This window comes from Hemiscyllium ocellatum, chromosome 32 (genome assembly GCF_020745735.1).
Source record: "Hemiscyllium ocellatum isolate sHemOce1 chromosome 32, sHemOce1.pat.X.cur, whole genome shotgun sequence".
Taxonomy (NCBI): Eukaryota; Metazoa; Chordata; class Chondrichthyes; order Orectolobiformes; family Hemiscylliidae; genus Hemiscyllium; species Hemiscyllium ocellatum.
In genome coordinates, this window is record NC_083432.1 from 9,378,970 (window position 1) to 9,399,761 (window position 20,792).

Here is a 20,792-nt window from a genome sequence, read left to right on the forward strand (position 1 = left end):
TACAATCAGGGTTTTGCATAAGTTCTCCATCCTTGTACTTCTATCCTCCCAATATAAAGGCGAGAATTCCATTAGCTTTCTTGATTATTTTCTGAACCTGTTCATGACATTTTAAAAATCTATTCACCTGAACCTCCAAATCTCTTTGGACATCCATTGTATTTAACTTCATACCATCTAGAAAATACCCTGAGTTATCCTGTTCCAGTTCATCTCCCATAGTTCTGTCATGTCTGTCATTTGTAATTTTATGCTGCACTGTCTACATTGACACGTAACGTTGTGTTGTCAGCCAACTTGGATATATGATTTTTTATGCCACTACTTATGGGCACGGTGGCACAGTGGTTAGCACTGTTGCCTCACAGCACCAGAGACCCGGGTTCAATTCCCGCCTCAGGCGACTGACTGTGTGGAGTTTGCACATTCTCCCCGTGTCTGCGTGGGTTTCCTCCGGGTGCTCCGGTTTCCTCCCACAGTCCAAAGATGTGCGGGTCAGGTGAATTGGCCATGCTAAATTGCCCGTAGTGTTAGGTAAGGGGTAAATGTAGGGGTATGGGTGGTTTGCGCTTCGGCGGGTCAGTGTGGACTTGTTGGGCCGAAGGGCCTGTTTCCACACTATAAGTAATCTAATCTAATCTAATCAATTGTTTAATTAATGTGAATAATTGAGGCCTTAGCACCCTAATCCTTGTGGGATACTGTTGGTCAGTTTGAGCACCTACCAATTACCTAAACATATCAGCAGTTTGCTCTATATTCTTAGTTAACAGTCTCTTCTATGGGACTTTATCAAATATTTCTTGAAAGTCCATATAAACGGGGTGGCACGGTGGCTCAGTGCTGCCTCACAGCACCAGGGTCCCATGCTCGATTCCAGCCTCGGGCGACTGTCTGTGTGGAGTCTGCATATTCTCCCCATGACTGCGTGGGTTTCCTCCCACAGTCCAAAGATGTGCAGGTCAGGTGAATTGCCCATGTTAAATTGCCCATAATGTTAGGTGCATTAGTCGGGGGGGGGAAGGTAGCTTGCTCTTCAGAGGGTAAGTGTGGACTTGTTGGGCCAAAGGGCCTGTTTCCACACTATAGGTAATCTAATCTAAACAACATCCATTGTCCACTGCCTCAGTCACCTCTTCAAAAAATTCAGTGATGGTTGTCAATCATGACCTATCTGTCATGAATCTATGCTGGCACACCCTGATTAACCGAAAAATTTTAAGATATTCAGCTACTTCATCTCTGATTATCAACTCCAAAAATTCCCCACCACAGGTACATATGTGTGGTCTAATTTCTTGCTGTATCTGAAACTTGTTCAATTCCTGCAATGAAAGGGGAATGATCCATATGGATCTGTAATGTTTGAATTCAATGTCAGATGATTCTTAAAATGTCTCTTCTCTCCTCACAGGGCTTCTTTGTCTCCATCTTTTACTGCTTCTTGAATGGTGAGGTAAGGAAATGAAATCCCTGCTTCAGCAGGGCACATTTGCTCTGGCTGATGAAGAATTGACAGAGTTCATTCTTATCACACAGACCCCAAGCCAACCTCCATCTGAAGCTCCCAGGCCCTTCACTTTCCTCTCCTTTCAAGCATTTTGTCACCCCTCTGACTAACTTTTTTTTTCCTTTTCTAACATACTCAGAATTACTGATGGACTTCTCACTGTTTTTAACATACTGACACTTATATCACCCAACATGTCAGTTCTTTGCAATGTATATGAAATACTCTGCTAAAGGTATTGCTCTATTCTGGCAAAATGTCTGTACAACAATTATTTATAAAAGCATTTGAACATGTCAAGGACACCCCATCCTGTCCTCTGTCCCTCGCCTCTGATCTCATATTCCCACAACATTCCCTGCCAATTTGCTGTCCCTAATTGCTCCTCAATTAGATTCCAGCTCACTTCCAGGAAAATGGTATTTAATTTATAAACCACCCAAACATCTCAATTAGATTGCAGCCACACTCTTCATTTATCTTAAGTGTATCTTAATTTTTATCAAAAGAAACTCAATAATCCTTGATTAGATTCTGGCATCTAATAAACAATATGTCATTACATTCTACCTTGAAACTTCCCACTAGCACTTTGAAACTTGCTACTTGAGAACTCATCCCTTTATACTGCTCAGCCTCAAGAAAATATACTAAATCATGAGTAGCCAACCTTCAAACACTGTGCCTTCATTCAGAGCATACGGCTACACTTTGAATTTAGCTGCACTGCTTCTGTGCAATATTAGCCTCTGACTTCGAACGATGTACACAACTTGACAAGCCTTTCCAGAATATGCAAAGCCTGTGAAGCACACTAACTCCAATTCCTTAGACCATCCAGTAGCATATGTCTCCACCCAATACTCTTTCCGTTGCACAGTTCATTGACAAAGCAAATGCCCACCTTGCAACATTTTCATGACTGACTTGAAAATAGTATGTCAAATCCAGTTACATTCTGCAACCACATGCATCTTCACTGGCAGCCATGTTGCAACTTGATGATAACTCCAGGATATTGTTTTTAATTGAGTGCTTTAGCCCTCATTAAAATTAATAGCTGTACTGAGTCATAGTCCAATTTGACCATTACAAATTAATCTTTAATTAAAACATTGATGATCGGGTGAGTATTTCCTTAGACACTTTTCTGAAAACATCGTTATTACATATTATTCCAGATCATATAAATATTGTGTGAATACAAAGAGAAAATGCTGGAAATACTCAGCAGATTGAACAACAATGGAGGGTGAAATGGAGATAACCAGACAAATTTGCATGACTGTGACAGTTTTGATGCATGGCACATCAGCAGCAGTGCTGGGGTAAGAGGGAACTGTTCCATTAAAATGGGCTCCATATAAGATGGGCTTAAATCAGTGTCTGGGCAAATTGTGTAATATGACTGTGGATAAGACTTTTAATTAACTGATATTTGGGTACAGAAAATGTAGAACGTCAAAGTAGAAAGTTAAGGCAAGAGTAACTTTGGTAAAGAGAAATAGTGTGGGATTGGAAGGGACAAAGAGTTTCATAGTTACTGGGCTTCAGTAAATAAGATCCATACAAAGTATAGTGATAAAATACAACTGAAGTCTCTTTAGAATGAAGCATTGCTAAAAAGAGCAAATAAAGATAAATGGATTTGATAAAATTGCTATGACAACAGCATATAAATAAGGTGACTAATGCTACATAATGAATATTTCAGAAAATATTTTGAAAAAGCCTGCCGAAAGAAGCGGCATAGCCATGAAAATAAAGGTGACATAAGGATGTGTGAGATAGAAGAATCTTGGTTCAGTTGATCAGTGTGTGAAATCAGTCAAGATGGAAATAACAACAGAAAATGCTGGTAACAATTTGTCTTCAGATGGTGAGAATTCTGCATTGAGTAACACACTCCCTGACTTTACGTATTCATCCCTGACAACACCCAAGGCAGGAGGGTGATCCATTTTAGTTATTCATGGAATGTTGCTGACTGAGTCAGCCCATCCCCAATGATTTTGATAAAGTGGTGCGAGTACCTTCTTGAATTGTTGCAGCTGGGGGTGGGACAGTGATATTGAGAAGGGAATTCTTGGATTTTGATCTAGTGACATTGAATATTTCCAAGTCTGGATGATGAGTGGCTTGGAGTGGAGCTAGTGGTATTCCTATGCTTCTGCTGCTCTTGCCCATTTAGATGGTAATGTATCCAAGTTTGGACAATGCTGACGAAGGATATAGACAACAGACAATAGGTGCAGAAGTAGGCCATTCTGCCCTTCGAGCTAGCACCATTATTCTTTATGATCATGGCTGATCATTCTCAATCAGTCTCCTGTTCCTGCCTTATCTCCATAACCCTTGAATCCACTATCCTTCAGAGCTCTATATTTCTTGAAAGTATCCAGAGATTTGGCCTCCACAGCCTTTTGGGGCAGAGCATTCCATACACCCATCACTCTCTGGGTGAAGAAGTTTCTCCTCAACTCAGTTCTAAGTGACCTACCCCTTATTTTTAAACTGTGTCCTCTGGTTTGGGACTCTCCCATCAGCAGAAACATGCTTCCTGCCTCCAGAGTGTCCAATCCTTTGATAATCTTATACATCTCAATCAGATCCCCTCTCAGCCTTCTAAACTCAAACTTATACAAGCCCAGTCGCTCCAATCTTTCAGCGTAAGTTAGTTCCGCCATTCCGGGAATTGACCTCCTGAACCTACGCTGCACTCCCTCAATTGCTAGAATGTCTTACCTCCAATTTGGAGACCAAAACTGCGCACAATATTCCAGGTGCGGTCTCACCTGGGCCCTGTACAGCTGCAGAAGGACCTCTTTGCTTCGATACTCAATTCCTCTTGTTATGAAGGCCAGCATGCTATTAGCTTTCTTCACTGCCTGCAGTACCTGCATGCTTGCATTCATTGACTGATGTACAAGAACACCTAGAGTTCAGGACCTTCAGCCACTATTACATCTGGGAGATTGCTCGTGTCTTTCCCAGTGAAGACAGATCTAAAGTACCAATTCAAATCTTCTGCCATTTCTTTGTTCCCCGTAATAAATTCACCCACTTCTGTCTTCAAGGGCCCAATTTTAGTCTTAACCATTTATTTTCTTTTCACATACTTAAAAAAGCCTTTACTATCCTCCTTTATATTTTTGGCCAGTTTACTTTCATACCTTATTTTTTCTTTGCGTATTTCCTTTTTAGTTATCTTCTGTTGTTCTTTAAAAGCTTCCCAGTCCTCCGATTTCCCACTCATCTTTGCTATATTACACTTTTTCTCTTTTGTCTTTATATGGTCCTTAACTTCCCTCATCAGCCACAGCCTCTCCTTCAGATCTTTCTTCCTTTTTGAAATGAACTGATCCTGCATCTTCTGCATTATACCCAGAAATACTTGCCATTGTTGTTCCACTATCATCCCTGTTAGGGTATTGCACCATTGCCTCATAGCTCCATAGTTCCTCTTATTGAACTGAAATATTGTCACTTCCGATTCTACCCTCTCCCTTTCAAACTGCAGATTAAAGCTTATTGTTTTGTGGTCACTACCTCCTAATGGCTCCTTTACTTCGGGTTCCCTGATCAAATCCGGTTCATTGCACAACACCAGATCCAGAACTGCTTTCTTGCTGGTAGGCTCCAGCACAAGCTGTTCTAAGAATCCATCTCGGAGGCACTCCACAAACTCCCTTTCTTGGGATCCAGTAACATCCTGATTCTCCCAGTCTACCTGCATGTTGAAATCCCCCATAGAAACTGTAGTAATATCTTTGCAACAGGCCAATTTCAGCTCCTTATTCAATTTACACACTACATCCAGGCTACTGTTTGGGGACCGGTAGATAACTCCCATTAGGGTCTTTCTACCCTAAGAATTTCTCAGCTCTATCCATACTGACTCTACATCCCCCGATTTTAGGTTCCCCCCCCACTCCCCATGCAAGGGACTGAATATCATTCCTTACCAAAAGGGCCACCCCACCCCCTCTGCCAGTCAGTCTGTCCTTATGATAGCATGTATAGCCTTGAATATTCATTTCCCAGGCCCTGTCCACTTGAAGCCACGTCTCAGTTATGCCCACAACATCGTAGCTGCCAATTTTCAAATGAGCTTCGTGCATTCATATATAATATTTTTTTAATTTGCTACTCCACTCACCCTTCCTATCAACCCCTATTTCACTTGACCTTACAGCATGATCCTTTTTTGAGTTTTCTGCTCCATTGATTCCGTTGTCTTTCTTGACTTCTCTTATTCTAACTTTCCCTTTAACTTCCTTCTTAAACTTCCATCTTGTCCCCTCCTCCCCGCTATTTAGTTTAAACGTAGCTGTGTTGCAGTGGCATACCTACCTGCCAGAATGCTGGTCCCCCACATATTAAGATGCAACCAATACCTCTTGTATAATTTATCCTTACCGCTAATCATACCATAGTGATCCAAGAATGTAAATCCTTGCTTCCTGCACCAGCTCCCCAACCACACATTCAGGTCCATTATCTGTTCCTGTCCTCTCCAGCCCAAGGAACTGGAAGCTAACCGGAGATAACCACATTGGATGTCCTGCTTCTCAGCCTTCTTCCAAGTTCTCCGAAGTCCCACTGTAGAATGTCCCTCCTCTTCTTTCCTACGTCATTTTTGCCGACATGCACCACCACGTCTGGCTCTTCACCTTCGCCCTTGAGGATTTCCCGCACTCTGTCTGCGATGCCCTTAATCCTGGCACCAGGAAGGCAACACACCATCCTCAAATCCTGCCTGTTGCCACAGAAACCCTTTCAGTCCCTCTCACTGTGGAGTCCCCTATTACCCTGACACTGTGATGTCTGACTCGTAGGCTCTGCCTCCACTCCAATTTCTGATTGGCAGACCTGACCGCCTCTCAGACTGGCAGTGACGCCTGTCTCTACAGTTTCCCCCGGGGTCTCTTGCACTTGTCTCATCTCTGCCTTCCTCATCGTCTTCTCCCTTCTACTCTCTTCTGGTATGCTCGGTGTAATAACCTCGCTGAAGGTCCTGTCCAGAAAGATCTCATTCTCTCATGGTGAGTCTTTGGTGAATTCCTCCAGTGCATCTTGTAGTTGGTATATCCTGCTGCTTCTGAGTGTCAGTGATGGAGGGAATGGCTATTCATGAATGTAGTACCAACCAAGGAGTTGGTTTGTCCTGAATGGTGTCAAATGTCTTGAGTTTTGTTGGAGCTGCACTCATCCAGGCAAGAGGGAAACATTCCATCACACTAGTGACCTGTGCCTTATACATAATAGACTAGTTCTGGGGAGTCAAAAGGTGAGTTTTCTCTTCCTGCAAAATACTCTTTTCAGTATTTAGTAAAGATAACACATTTGAATGTCAATGAGTTAGAATGTCTCTTACTGGATATGGTTATTGCCTAACATTTGTGTGTTGCTAATGTTACTTGCCACTGTTGAACCAAATTCTGGACATTTTCAAGGTCTTGCTAAATTTGGAAGTTGATGGCATCAGTACCTGAGGAACTGTGAGTCATGCTGAACATTGTGCTAAACTCAACAAACATGGCCACTTCTGACCTTATGATGGAGGGAAAGTCATTGATGAAGCTACTAATGAGGCCCTGAGGAACTTCTACGGAGATATCCTGGAGCTGTGATGATTGACTACTAACAACCACAATCATTTTCATTTGGTTCTAACCCCTGATTCATATTGAATCCAGCTTTGTTAAGTTCCTCGATGCAACACTCCGTCAAATGTGACCTTGATGTCAAGGATAGTCACTCTCACATCATCTGGAATCAACATTTCTGTGCGAACCAATGCTATAATGAGGTCAGAAGTTAGGTGATCCTGGTGGAAGCCAAACTGAGTGTCAGTGAGCAAGTTATTTCTGAGCAGGTGCTGAGCAGGCCATACCTGGTCAAATAGATGCCAGTGTTGTTGCTTGCCTGAAACATTTTGGATAGGGTTGTGGCAAGTTCTGGAACACAAGGGGCGGCACGGTGGCACAGTGGTTAGCACTGCTGCCTCACAGCGCCTGTAGACCCGGGTTCAATTCCCGACTCAGGCGACTGACTGTGTGGAGTTTGCACGTTCTCCCCGTGTCTGCGTGGGTTTCCTCCGGGTGCTCCGGTTTCCTCCCACAGTCCAAAGATGTGCGGGTCAGGTGAATTGGCCAAGCTAAATTGCCCGTAGTGTTAGGTAAGGGGTAAATGTGGGGGTATGGGTGGGTTGCGCTTCGGCGGGTCGGTGTGGACTTGTTGGGCCAAAGGGCCTGTTTCCACACTGTAAGTCTAATCTAATCTAAATCATCAGGGCTATTGCTGAAATATTGTCAAGGCCCATAACCTTTGCGGTATTCAGTGTCTCAGGCATTTTCATAATATCACATGGAGTAAATTGAGTTGCCATCTGTGATGCTGTGAACCTGTCAATGAGGCCAAGAAGGATTTCTGCTTGGAACTACTGACTGAACTTTATTGTGAATGCTCCAGCCTTATCTTTGCCTTTAGGTGCTGGATTCCCCCTTCATTGAAGCTTTGTGAAGCCTTCTCATCCAGTGAGTTGTTTAATTGTCCAGCACCATTCATGACTGGATGTGGCAGGACTGCAGAGCTTAGAACATGGAACATACAACAGTGTGGCGCAGTCCCATCTGCTTGCATGTGGTCTATATCCCTCTATTCGATGCCTACTCATTTGTCTAAATGTCCCTTAAATGTTACTTTTGTATCTGTTTCTACCATGTTCCTTGGCACCATATTCCAGGGACCTACCATCCTCTGTGTAAAAAATAACTTTCCTCACACATCTGCTTTAAACTCATCCTCTCTCATCTTAAACCTATGCCTTCTAGTGTTTGAAAAAGACTCGGACTATCCACCCTATCCATGCCTATCATAATTTTGTACACCTCCGTCAGGCTGCCCTCAGCCTCTGGTGCTCCAGTTTTCTCAACCTCTCCTGATAGCTAACACACTCCAAACCAGAGGCAATATTTCTGGTAAATCTCTTTTGCACCTTTTCCAAGACCTCCACATTCTTCTGAAAGTGTGGGGACCAGAACTGCACACAGTAGGGTGAACTAAAGTTTCATTTTGCTGCATCATAGAATCATTGAATCCTTATAGTGTGGAAACAGGCAACTTGGCCAAACAAGTTTACCCGACCCTCCGAAAAGTATCCCACCCAGACCCTCTCCCCTACCCTATTACTCTACATTTCTCCTGACTAATGCTCCTAACAGCATGGCAGCTCAGTGGTTAGCACTGCTACCTTATAGCACTAGAAATCCGGGTTGGATTCCTGCCGCGGGCGACTATCTGTGTGGAATTTGTACATTCACTGTGTGGGTTTCCTCCCATAACCCAAAGATGTGTAGGTCAGTAAACTGGCCATGCTAAATTACCTATAATGTTAGGCGTATTAGTCAGGGATAAATGTAGGGGAATGTGTCTAGGTGGGTTACTCTTTGGAGGTCGGTGTGAACCTTGTTGGGCCAAATGGCCTGCTTCCACACTGTAGGGAATCTAACCTACACATCCCTGAGCACTATGGGCAATCTAGCTTGACCAGTTCACATAACCTGCACATCTTTGGACTATGGGAGGAAACTGGAGCAAGCACCTGGAGGAAACCCATGCAGACACGGTGAGAATGTGCAAAATCCTCATAGTTACCAAAGCTGGAATCGAACCCGGTCCTTGGCACTGTGAGGCAACAGCGCTTAACACTGAGCCACCATGCTGCCCATAATATGGCTTGCCAGTTTTCACAATCAGTGCCTGTCCGATAAAGGCAAGCATGCCAGGCACGCCTTTACCACCTTTTGCTGATTAGCACTGCTGTCTGACAGCGTCAGGTTTTCAGTTCAATTCCACCCTCAGGCGACTGTATGGAGTTGCACATGCTGGCCATGTCTGCGTGGGTTTCTGCCAGGTGGTCCCTTCCTCCCACAGTCCAAAGATGTGCAGGTTAAGTGGATTGACCATGCTAAATTACCAATAGTGTCTAGGGATGTGCAGGCTAGGTAGATTAACCATGGGAAATACAGGGTTACAGGAATAGGGTAGAGGTATGGATCAAGGTGGGACAGTCTTTGGACAGGTGTTGTGAACTCAATGGGCTGAACGGCTTGCTTCCACACTGTAGGGGTTCTATGATTATCCACTTGTATTGCTTCTTTCAGGAAGTTATGGACTTCCATGCCAAGATCCCTTTCTATATCAGTGCTCCTAAGGATCCTGTTATTTTCTGCATACTTTCCTCTTACACTTGATCTCCCAAAATGCACACTTGTTTAGATTAAACTACAGAGCTGAAAAATGAGTTGCTGGAAAAATGCAGCAGGTCAGGCAGCATTCAAGGAGTAGGAGAACCGACGTTTCGGGCATAAGCCCTTCTTCAGATTCCTGAAGATTCCTGAAGAAGGGCTTATGCCCGAAACATCGATTCTCCTACTCCTTGGATGCTGCCTGACCTGCTGCGCTTTTCCAGCAACACATTTTTCAGCTCTGATCTCCAGCATCTGCAGTGCTCACTTTCTCCTAGATTAGACTCTATCTGTGATTTCTCCATGTAATTTTCCAACTAATCTATATTCTATTGTACCCTTTGACCTTCTATTGTATTCTTTCACAACTCATTTGAATCAGACCACCCACATTTTCATCCAATCTATTTATAGAAATTGTGAACAACAGAGGTCCCAGTACTGTCCTCCAGTCAGAAAAACATCCCTCCACAACTACCTCTGTCTTCTATTACCAAGCCAGTTTTGTATTAAACTTTCCAACACATCATAGATTCTCATGTGGCTGTTAATCTTCTGTTTCGGGCTGCCATGATGGACCTCATCAAATGCTTCAGTAAAGTCCATGCAGACAATATCCACTGCCCTCCTCAATCATCTTCATCACTTCCTCTAAAAACTCAATCAATTTTCCCCCACATAAAGTCATGCTGATGATCTATAATGAGTCTATTCTTTTCCAAATGTGAGTAAATGTCCTTCTCCAATAATATCTCTGCCACTGATGTAAGATTTCATTGACCCATAATTTTCTGGATTCATCAGTATTCTGGCATCTTGTCTGTGGCTAAAGAGGATGCAAAGGCCCAGCAATCTCTTCCCTTGCCTCCTTCATTATAGATAGATCCAATCAGGTCCTAGAGATTTACCTACCTGAATTTTTTCAAGACATCAGCACCTCCTCCTTAATGTCAACATAGCCTAGAATGTCAACATACCCCTTCATAATCGTACCACTATCCTTGTTAAATATTAATGCAAATTATTCATTGTAGGGCGGCACGGTGGCACAGTGGTTAGCACTGCTGCCTCACAGCGCCAGGGACCTGGGTTCAATTCCCGCCTCAGGCGACTGACTGTGTGGAGTTTGCACGTTCTCCCCGTGTCTGCGTGGGTTTCCTCCGGGTGCTCCGGTTTCCTCCCACAGTCCAAAGATGTGCGGGTCAGGTGAATTGGCCATGCTAAATTGCCCGTAGTGTTAGGTAAGGGGTATATGTAGGGGTATGGGTGGGTTGTGCTTTGGCGGGTCGGTGTGGACTTGTTGGGCCGAAGGGCCTGTTTCCACACTGTAAGTAATCTAATCTAATCATTCAGGACCCACTGTGATAATGCTATACATTTCGAATATTTTGGTTTTTAGGAAGAGATATTTTGGGCCAGAGGTGTCAGTTGCCTCTTAGAAGCCAATTAAGTAAGCAGCATGTGAGAATGTGTTTTTATTAATTTAGAACAATAGAAACAGCATAACTTTGGTGGGGTCAGGCTCCAGCAGAACCTGGATTTCAGTTTAGGCTTCAAAGTTGGCTGTGGAAGCTCCATATATCTCTATACAATCCATACTGTGTGAAAACAGACTCTTTGGCCCAGCAAGTTCACACCAACCCTCCAAAGAGTAACCCACCCAAACCCATTCCCCTGACCAATGCACCTAACATATACATCCCTGAACACTATGGGCAATTTAGCATGGCCAATTCACTTAACCTGCACATAAAAGAATAAAGAATTGGCATAACTTTAATTCCATTGGAAAACGTGACAAAATAATACATGATTTAAGTACTAAATAGCAACTGTTTCAAAAGAGAAACATCTATAAACACATTCCTGACAAAGGACAATTCAATAAAGTAGATTGCCTCTATTGCAGGAGGAAACCCACTCAGGTACAGGGAAAATGTGCAAACTCCACATAGGCAGTCACCCAAGGCTGGAATCGAACCCAGGTCTATGAGGCAGCAGTGCTAACCATTAAGCCGCTGTGGTGTATCCATCAGTCACTGCAAAAAGCTGGAGTTATCTCTCTCTGCCTGAATTTCTCTTGGTGTTCATTTTTCCTCAACTGAAAAAGAAATCACATGTGAGGCAATCTATTTTATTGAATTTGCCTTTGTCAGGGGTGTGTTGAGATGTTTCTCTTTTGAAACAGTTGCTACTTAGAACTTAAATAGTGTAGTATTCTGTTAAGTTTTCCAATGGAGTTAAAGTTATGCCAATTCTTTGTTCTTTCATTTGTATTTTTATTGCAGTGTAAGAATAAAGTGTGTTTTGCTTAAAGCTGGTACTGTGACAAACCGAAACTCATCTGGAATGCAATGCTTACACTTGTCTGTAAATAAGAGAAAAGTTAGGGTATGTGCTATTTCCTTGATGTATCTTGAGGGAGTTTGGCCTGGTCCACAACAAAATGGGGGCTCCATGGTTGAGTTGAGGATTATTGAACTCAAAGACAATGAGTGGTGGCTGTTGGTGTTTTTCTCTTCAGATGTTGCATTCAGTTGGTTTAAACAAGGGTGTACTGTGTGAGATAATGGCTCTTTCATCACTAAGAGTTTCCTGGAATGGATTAAGTCACTTAGAAAGTGTGCAAGGCAAAACGTTCGGAACCTGCAAGCAATCTTAAGTTGGAGTTGCCTGTGTCTGTGAGGAAAGGGGAGAAATTGCATCAGTAGCTCAACATTTGTGATTGCAAGAGATACATTCAGAATAATTGGGAATAGTTAAACTTCAATGCAAATGGAGCTGCTTGAACTTGAGGCAATGGCAAGGGAAAAAGAAAGAGAAATGGAAATGAAACAGTTTGAATTGCGATTAAAAGCAAAGGAAAAGGAACAGGAGAGAATAGCCCTGGCAGAACAAAGAAAAAGAAAAAATGGCCCGTTGAGAACAAAAATAGAAATAAAGGATGACCTGAGCAGAGGAAAGGCAGAAAGAGGCAGAAGTACAATAGAAAGAGAGATGAAAGGGAGACAAGAAAACTATTATTTGAACTTCAGAAGGTGACAATGAAAGAGGGAAGTTGAGTTAAAATGGGAAAGGTAGAGGGCAGGAAGGTGATGAGGAGAGTGATGTAGAGCAAACCCATCATAGTCAGTAGGAGAATCTGTTTAAGTATGTCCAAGTGTTACCAAAGTGTCATGAGAAGGACATAGAAGCCTTTTTTGTTTCATTTGAGAAAATGGCTAAACAAGTGAAAAGGCCAGTGGTATGTGGGAAGACCCAAGTTGATAGATAGAGCAAGTGAGGTATTTGCATCACTATCAGGGGAGGTATCCAGGGAGTATAATTAGGTGAAAAAAGCCATCTTAAGTGCATTTGAACTAGTGTCAGAAACCAACAGACAATATTTTAGGAATCTAAGAAAGGAGCTTGATCAAACCTATGTAGACTTTTAAAGGATCGAACAACATAACATTGATAGATAAACAAGGGCATTTAAAATAGGTCAAACATATGATGCTCTTGGAGAGACTGTGATTTTGGAGGAGTTCAAAACTTCATATCCTGAAATAGTGAGAAATTGTGGAAGAGCAGAGGGTTCATAAATCATAATCATCTGTTATTTCTGCTGCTAATCTTGCAAGACTGAATTAGTTCACAAATCAAATTTTGGCTTCCAACATCAATTCCCATCTCTGAGGGACAGAAATTGGTGAAAAAAATAAATTCTCATATAGTAAAGGCAAAGGAAATCTCATCAGAGATAGTAGAGAAACTTTACTACAGGTTAAAATGACAAGTCATGAAGGGGGAGAAGAGTTAAAAAACCTTAGATGTTTTCAGTGTAATGAAGTAATATTAAGGTGACATGAAGTTGTAGTGTTGGTGATTTTTTTAAAAAAACTATGGGAAAACAGATGTGGTAAAGCAGGATAAGTCAGTGGGGTTTGTTAAAGTGGTAAAGGAAATCCCAGTGAAAGCTAAACAGCTGCAAAAGAATGTATCCTGGTCAGGAATTGGTTAATAAGCAAGTACCAAATTTCTTTAAATTTATCTGTGTGTGTAAGGTTTACTCAAGTGTACAATGATTTGTGGATAAAGAAATTAACATTTTAAAAGATATAGGAGCTAGTCAATCGTTGATGGTGGGAGATGAGGAGATATGTACTCTGGAAGCAGTTTTGTCAGAAAAGGTGGTAATAAATGGCATTTGTGGTGAGAAAAGTAGTGTTTCATTGTATAAGATGAGTCTGGAGAGTCCAGTGAAAACTACTGGTCGGAATAATACAGAAATTCTCTGTTTCAGAGGCATAGTTTATCCTCAGGTATGATATAGCTGTATCACAAGTGACAGTGATTGAAAAGCCAGTAGAAAATCAAACAACTGAGGTATTACAGGTAGTATATCCTGGGACATTTCCTGGCAGGGTCACAAAATCAGAGGTTGAAACAGGAGGAGAAATACTTTGGTATAAAGGCATGAAAGTTGAAATTCAATAATCAAAAACTATGTTTGATCAAATGGTTATTACAATCACATGGAGAAAATAAAACAAGAATAGATGGAGGACAAAATAGATTTTTTAATTCAGAGACTGTAGTTGAATAACAATATAAAGATGAAAAAATATGGCAGAAGTTATCAAAAGTGTACTCAGAAGAAGAACCTCAGTGTATCCCAGAATGTTGCTGTTTTAACAGTGAAGTCTTGATGAGGAAATGGAGACCATCATATATTTATGTAGATGAAAAATGAGCAGGAGTTCTAGTTGTATTACCAATATGTTATAGAAAGGAGATGTTGTAGGTAGCACATCAGATACCATTAGGAGGTCATTTGGTAGGAAGGAAAACTCAAACCAAAATACAAACAATTTTAATGGTCTGGACTGCAAAACAATGTGATTAACTTTTGCTGGACGTCTCAAGTATACTTAAGAGGGAAATCAGGTGGGTAAAAAGAGGACATGAGATAGCTTTGGCAAATAGAATTAGGGAGAATCCAAAGAGATTTTACAAATGCAAAAAGGACAAAAGGGTAACTAGAGCCCCTGAAAGGTCAGCAAGGCAGCCTTTGCGTGGACCCACACAAAATGGGGTAATACTAAATGAGTATTTTGCATCAGTATTTACTGTGGAAAGGGATATGGAAGATGTAGACTGTAGGGAAATAGATGGTGACATCTTGCAAAACGTCCATATTACAGAGAAGAAGTGCTGGATGTCTTGAAATGGGTAAAGGTGGATAAATCCCCATGACCTGATCAGGTGTACCCTAGAAATCTGTGGGAAGCTAGAGAAGTGATTACTGGGCCTCTTGCTGAGATATTTGTATCATTGCTAGTCACAGGTGAGGTGCCGGAAGACTAGAGGTTGGCAAGCGTGGTGCCACTGTTTAAGAAGGATGGTAATGACAAACTAGGGATAGAGCAGTGAGCCTGACATCAGTAGTGGGCAAATTGTTGGAGGGAATCCTGAGGGACAGAGTGTACATATATTTGGAAAGGCAAGGACTGATTAGGGATAGTCAACATGATTTTGTGCATGAGAAATCATGTCTCACAAATTTTATTGAGTTTTTTGAAGACGTAACAAAGAGGATTGATGGGGGCAGAGCGGCAGATGTGATCTATATGGACTTCAGTAAGGCGTTCGACAAGGTTCCCCATGGGAGACTGATTGGCAAGGTTAGATGTCATGGAATACAGGGAGAAGTAGCCATTTGGATACAGAACTGGCTCAAAGGAAGATGGTGTGGAGGGTTGTTTTTCAGACTGGAGGCCTGTGACTGGTGGAGTGCCACAAGGATCGGTGCTGGGTCCTCTACTTTTTGTCATTTATATAAATGATTTGGATGCGAGCAAAAGAGGTACAGTTAGTAAGTTTGCTGAGGACACCAAAATTGGAGGTATAGTGGACAGTGAAGAGGGCTACCTCAGATTACAATGGGATCTTGACCAGATGGATCAATGGGCTGAGAATTGGCAGATGGAGTTTAATTCAGATAAATGCAAGGTGCTGTATTTTGGGAAAGTAAATCTTAGCAGGACTTATACACTTAATGGTAAAGTCCTAGGGAGTATTGCTGAACAAAGAGACCTTGGAGTACACGTCTAAAGCTCCTTGAAATTGGAGTCACAGGTAGATAGGATAGTGAAGAAGGCATTTGGTATGCTTTCCTTTATTGGTCAGAGTATTGAGTACAGGAGTTGGGAGGTCATGTTGCAGCTATACAGGACATTGGTTAGGCCGCTGTTGGAATATTGTGTGCAATTCTGGTCTCCTTCCTATCGGAAAGATGTTGTGAATCTTGAAAGGGTTCAGAAAAAATTTACAAGGATGTTGCCAGGGTTGGAGGATTTGAGCCTATAGGGAGAGGCTGGCCAGGCTGGGGCTGTTTTCCCTGGAGCATCAGAGGCTGAGGTGTGACCTTATAGATATTTACAAAATTATGAGTGGCATGGATAGGGTAAACAGGCAAAGTCTTTTCCCTGGGGTCGGGGAGTAGGTTTAGGGTGAGAGGGGAAAGATATAAAAGAGACTGAAGGAGCAATTGTTTCACACAGAGAGTAGTACGGGTATGGAATGAGCTGCCAGAGGAAATGGTGGAGGCTAGTACGATTGCAACATTTAAAAGGCACTTGGATGGGTATACGAATAGGAAGGGTTTGGAGGGATATGGACCGGGTGCTGGCAGGTGGGACTAGATTGGGTTGGGATAGCTAGTCGGCATTGGGTTGGACGCATCTCTATGACTCTATGACTCGTGAGACAATTGGCAAACCTCAGGCAGTACTAAAACCAACAGCTTTCATACTTATTCCTGCATTTGAGGAACCTTTTGCAAGAGTCTTAATTGATTGCGTAGGTCCCCTCCCTAAAGCAAGAAGTAGGAATCAATATTTGTTGACTATAATGGATGTGTCCACTAGATTTCCAGAGGCCATTCTCTTATGCAATATCAAGGCTCACAGGATTGCAGAGGAGTTACTCAAATTTTGTACAAGATACCCAAAGAGGTACAATCATATCTAGGGTCATATTTTATATCGAAATTATTCAAGGAAGTTATAGATAGCATAGGAATAAAACAATTTACATCAACTGTGTACCATTCAGAAAAGCAAGGAGCATCAAACTTCAAACTTTAAACCATCTTGAGAGCTTATAGTCAAGACTATCCAGAGGATTGTGATACACGAATTTCATTCGTACTTTTTGCAATTAGGAATTCATCTAATGAATCAACTAAGTTTTGTCCGTTTGAATTCATTTTTGGACATGAATGTGGGAGGACCACTGAAATTAATTAAGGAAAATTGATTAGTCAGACTTAAAAGACTACATATCTGGACAATGTGTCAAATTTTTGGGCAAGATTAAATAGAATAGGTGAGTTAGCTAGACAGTATTTGAATGTAGTACAGCATGTGATGAAACAGGAAGCAGACAACTAATCAAAATAATCATATTTTCGCTGGAGGAAATAAAGTGCTAGTCACCAGTGATACATGAACCTATAAAAGCAAGGTTTTCTGGATTTTATCAAATTGAAAGGAAATTTAGTGAGGTAAATTATTTGATAAGCATGCCAGATAGAAGGTGTGAATATGATCAAGCAGTACATGGATGGGAATAGAAAGCAAAAGGAAAATGTCATAGTTGTTACAACTCAGAGTGAAGATCCAAATCCACATAAATCTGCATTTGATACTCCTCAAATTAAATTAGATAATGAGGAAGTTCTGAAATAATGCAATACATTATTGAGTTACCTTCCAAAGGAAAATTGAAATGATCTGAAAGAGTTATTGCAATCACATGGAGAGAAATGTGAGAATATGCTAGGAAGTACTAACATGATTGCGCATGGTGGAGCCAAAGGGAATGCTGTTCCAGTAAAGCAACATCCTTACAGAATTAACAAAAATAGAAATTGCTGGAAAACGCTCAGCAGATCTGGCAGCATCTGTGGAGAAAAATCAGAATTAATATTTCTGGTTCAGTGCCATTCTCCAGACACAATATAATCAAAGTAATTTGAAGTGAATGGAGCTCACCATAGTGATAGTTCCAAAACCAGATGGTAGCCAACAAGTATGTGTTGATTACCTCAAAGGCAGTTACAAAATCTGATTCTTTCATGGCTAGGGAGATGGGACAAGCAAGCTATATTTCAAAGTTAGATTTTGTCAGAGAAGATTTGCAAATACTTTGCCTGAGAAGATTTGCCTGAGAGCGAAGGAAATTTTGGTTTTCATGACTTTGCAACTTTAAAATTATGGCATTTGACATTTAAAAATGCACTAGCAGCATTTCAAAGACTAACCAATAAACTAATTAGGATGACGATCTGGTAGTTTGTTTTAGTCTGACTTGGAAGAAACATTTGGAGCATCCAGTGGTATTGATCAATCAACTTCAGAAGGCAGGCTTGGTGATAAACCTGGTTAAGAGTGAGTGACAGATGGCCCCACAGGATATAAAAAACAAAGGTTATGGGGAGTTTCCCATACCATTAACAAAGAGGTAAGCACTACGATTCCTGGGACTGAGTGTTTTTGTTGGAAATTTGTACCAAATCTTAGCACTGTGGTTGCTTCACTCACTAACTTGTTGAAGAAAGTGCAGAACATTACTTGGATCTCTGGAAAAAATAGGGATAGAACCATTGGGCCATCTGCTACTCTTGTCCTTTTAGATTGTAAAGGAAATGGTTTGGAAGTTACTGTTGAAGGATCACTGTTGAGTTGCTGCAGTTCTTCTTGTAAATGATACACACTGCAGCTCCTGTTCATTGTTGATGGAGTGACTGTTGACATTAGTGGGTTGGGGTGCTGATTAAGCATGCGGCTTGTTCTTGATGATGTTGAGTTTCTTTAGTGTTGTTTCAGCCTAATTTATATCCTGTAGGTTGTGGACAGGCTTTGGGGAGTCAGGAGGTAATTTTCTTGCTGCAGGTGGTGGACTTGTTGCTCCAAATGACCTGTTTCCACATTGTAGGGATTCAAATTATTCTATTCAATGAACTCCAAGTCTTGGATCATGTCTTGTAGCCTTGTTACTTATCTCTTGTTCAGTTCAGTTTTTGACAATGGTAGCACCCAGGAGGTTAATAATGGGGAATTTAGTGATCATATTGTCATTGAATGTTAAGAAGAGATTGTTGTATTCTATATGCTGCTCTGATTTGTGTGGTGCAAATGTTAATTGCCATTCATCAACCCAAGCTTAGATGTTCTCCAGGTTTAGCTATATTTGGATGTAGGATGATATTGATGGTGGTATCTTTAGACATGTGTATTGTTCGTTTAATCTACAAGATATCTCTCCCAAATTTTGAGCGAGCGCACAAATGTTAGTTAGAAAGTCTTTGTAGGATCAACATGGTTTGACACGGTTCTTTACAGTGCTTAGGTAAATGTTAGGTTGTCTTTCCGATTCCAGTCCTTTTTCCTGAACTTCAAAGTTATTAGTTATAACTGAAAGATTGCAAGCCATTCCAGAAGGCACTTAAGAGTCAAACTCATTGCTGTGAATCTGGAATAGATTGAGTTATTTCCCGAAAAATGTCAGTGAACCAGATGGGCATTAACAATGGTCTCATGGTCTTTATTAGGCCATCACTCGGAATGTTAAAGAATGTGTAAGTAGAAGTTTCCTCATGTGAGGCAATCACAAATAAGAAAGTTTTAGGATAAGGGGTAGCAGATTTAAAACAGAAATGAGGAGAAATTACTTCTTGCAAAGGGTAATGAATCACAACCCCAGAGTTCTATGGATACTGGGACACTAAGTAAATTTAAGGAGAAGATAGACCAATGTTTAATTATTAATATATTGGAGGGTTCTGGAGAGCCAGCAGGAAATTTGGAGATGAAGGTGAGGTGAGATCATTCTTGACTAGATCAAATGATGGAACAAGCATTCAAAATTCTATTACCTCAAAAAATAAGAGCTGGAACAAAATGGAGATCATTATATTACAGTTCTTGTCCAAAGCAGAACACCTTCACTCAGAACTATAGAAAAGTTCCTTCAACTGATATTCCATCAAATAATCCTGGTACCCCTGATACACTGACTGCACTGGTATAGGAAGGCAGCTCCCAAATGTGAGTCCTTACTTCCTTTTTCTTAGAAAGCCCTGGTTCTAAAAAATGATCAAATTTCAATAATAATCCATTTTTCATTCTGTTTCCTTGGTGGGGAATTTGTTTCCTCAATAATATGGTAGAGAGAAACAAAAGGATTATATTTAATGTTATAAATGTGCTGAAGTTATGACATAGGTCTGTTCAGGAACCAATTTGGGAACTAAATATTTTATTTTATCTAATGGAGACTTGCTTCTGTTGTGCCAGTAAGCTAACAACTAAATAGGGATGCTGCACAGAATAATTTCACAGGATTGTACAATTTACTTCCAATGAAGGTTTATTGATGATATTATTGTTCTATTGTTTAATATCAGTGTATCCTCTCTCAGGTTCGTTCAGCTGTGAGAAAAAGATGGCATCGTTGGCAAGACAATCACTGGATCCAGACACGGGTTGCCAGGGCAATGTCCATTCCAACATCTCCCACGAGGGTCAGTTTTCAGAGCATCAAGCAGACAACAACTGTCTAAATACATAGAGTTGGAGCAAGTTGATGCCAGCTCACTGTGTTCCTCCAACTAACCTTCAGTACACATTACCCCTCATCAGACTGACTCAAAAATTCTCTGTTTCTCTCTTAAACTCACCTAGGCTTAGTCCATTACATCAACTCCTTGGTGACTAACTGAATATTTAAGTCCTCTAAATTGTTGAAAGATAAAAGTAACAAAAATATATGAACATCAACAGATTCATAACTAAGTGGAATGAGTTCTAACTATCACAGCTAATTTCAAATTTCAACTTCCAGGTCCCTGCAGCAAAAGTGACCTTTTTTTCCCCAGCCACAGATTTCTTTACTGGAAGGAGTTGTCTCTCTTGTACAGAAAATTTGTGGAGTATGGATCTGTCAAGTGGAACAACATCATGGTAAAGTGGCTGAATGTTTCT

General features: G+C 41.3%; 1 protein-coding gene across 1 annotated transcript in view; it reads left to right on the forward strand.

The window, feature by feature from the left end:
- LOC132830743 (corticotropin-releasing factor receptor 1-like) overlaps positions 1 to 20,371 on the forward strand; it is a 243,131-nt gene extending 222,760 nt beyond the window's left edge. The window contains exons 13-14 of the mRNA XM_060848580.1: positions 1,415 to 1,456; positions 20,231 to 20,371. Of these exons, the coding sequence (XP_060704563.1) occupies positions 1,415 to 1,456; positions 20,231 to 20,371 (183 nt within the window). The remainder of the gene's footprint in view (positions 1 to 1,414; positions 1,457 to 20,230) is intronic.
- The last annotated feature ends 421 nt before the right edge of the window (positions 20,372 to 20,792 follow it).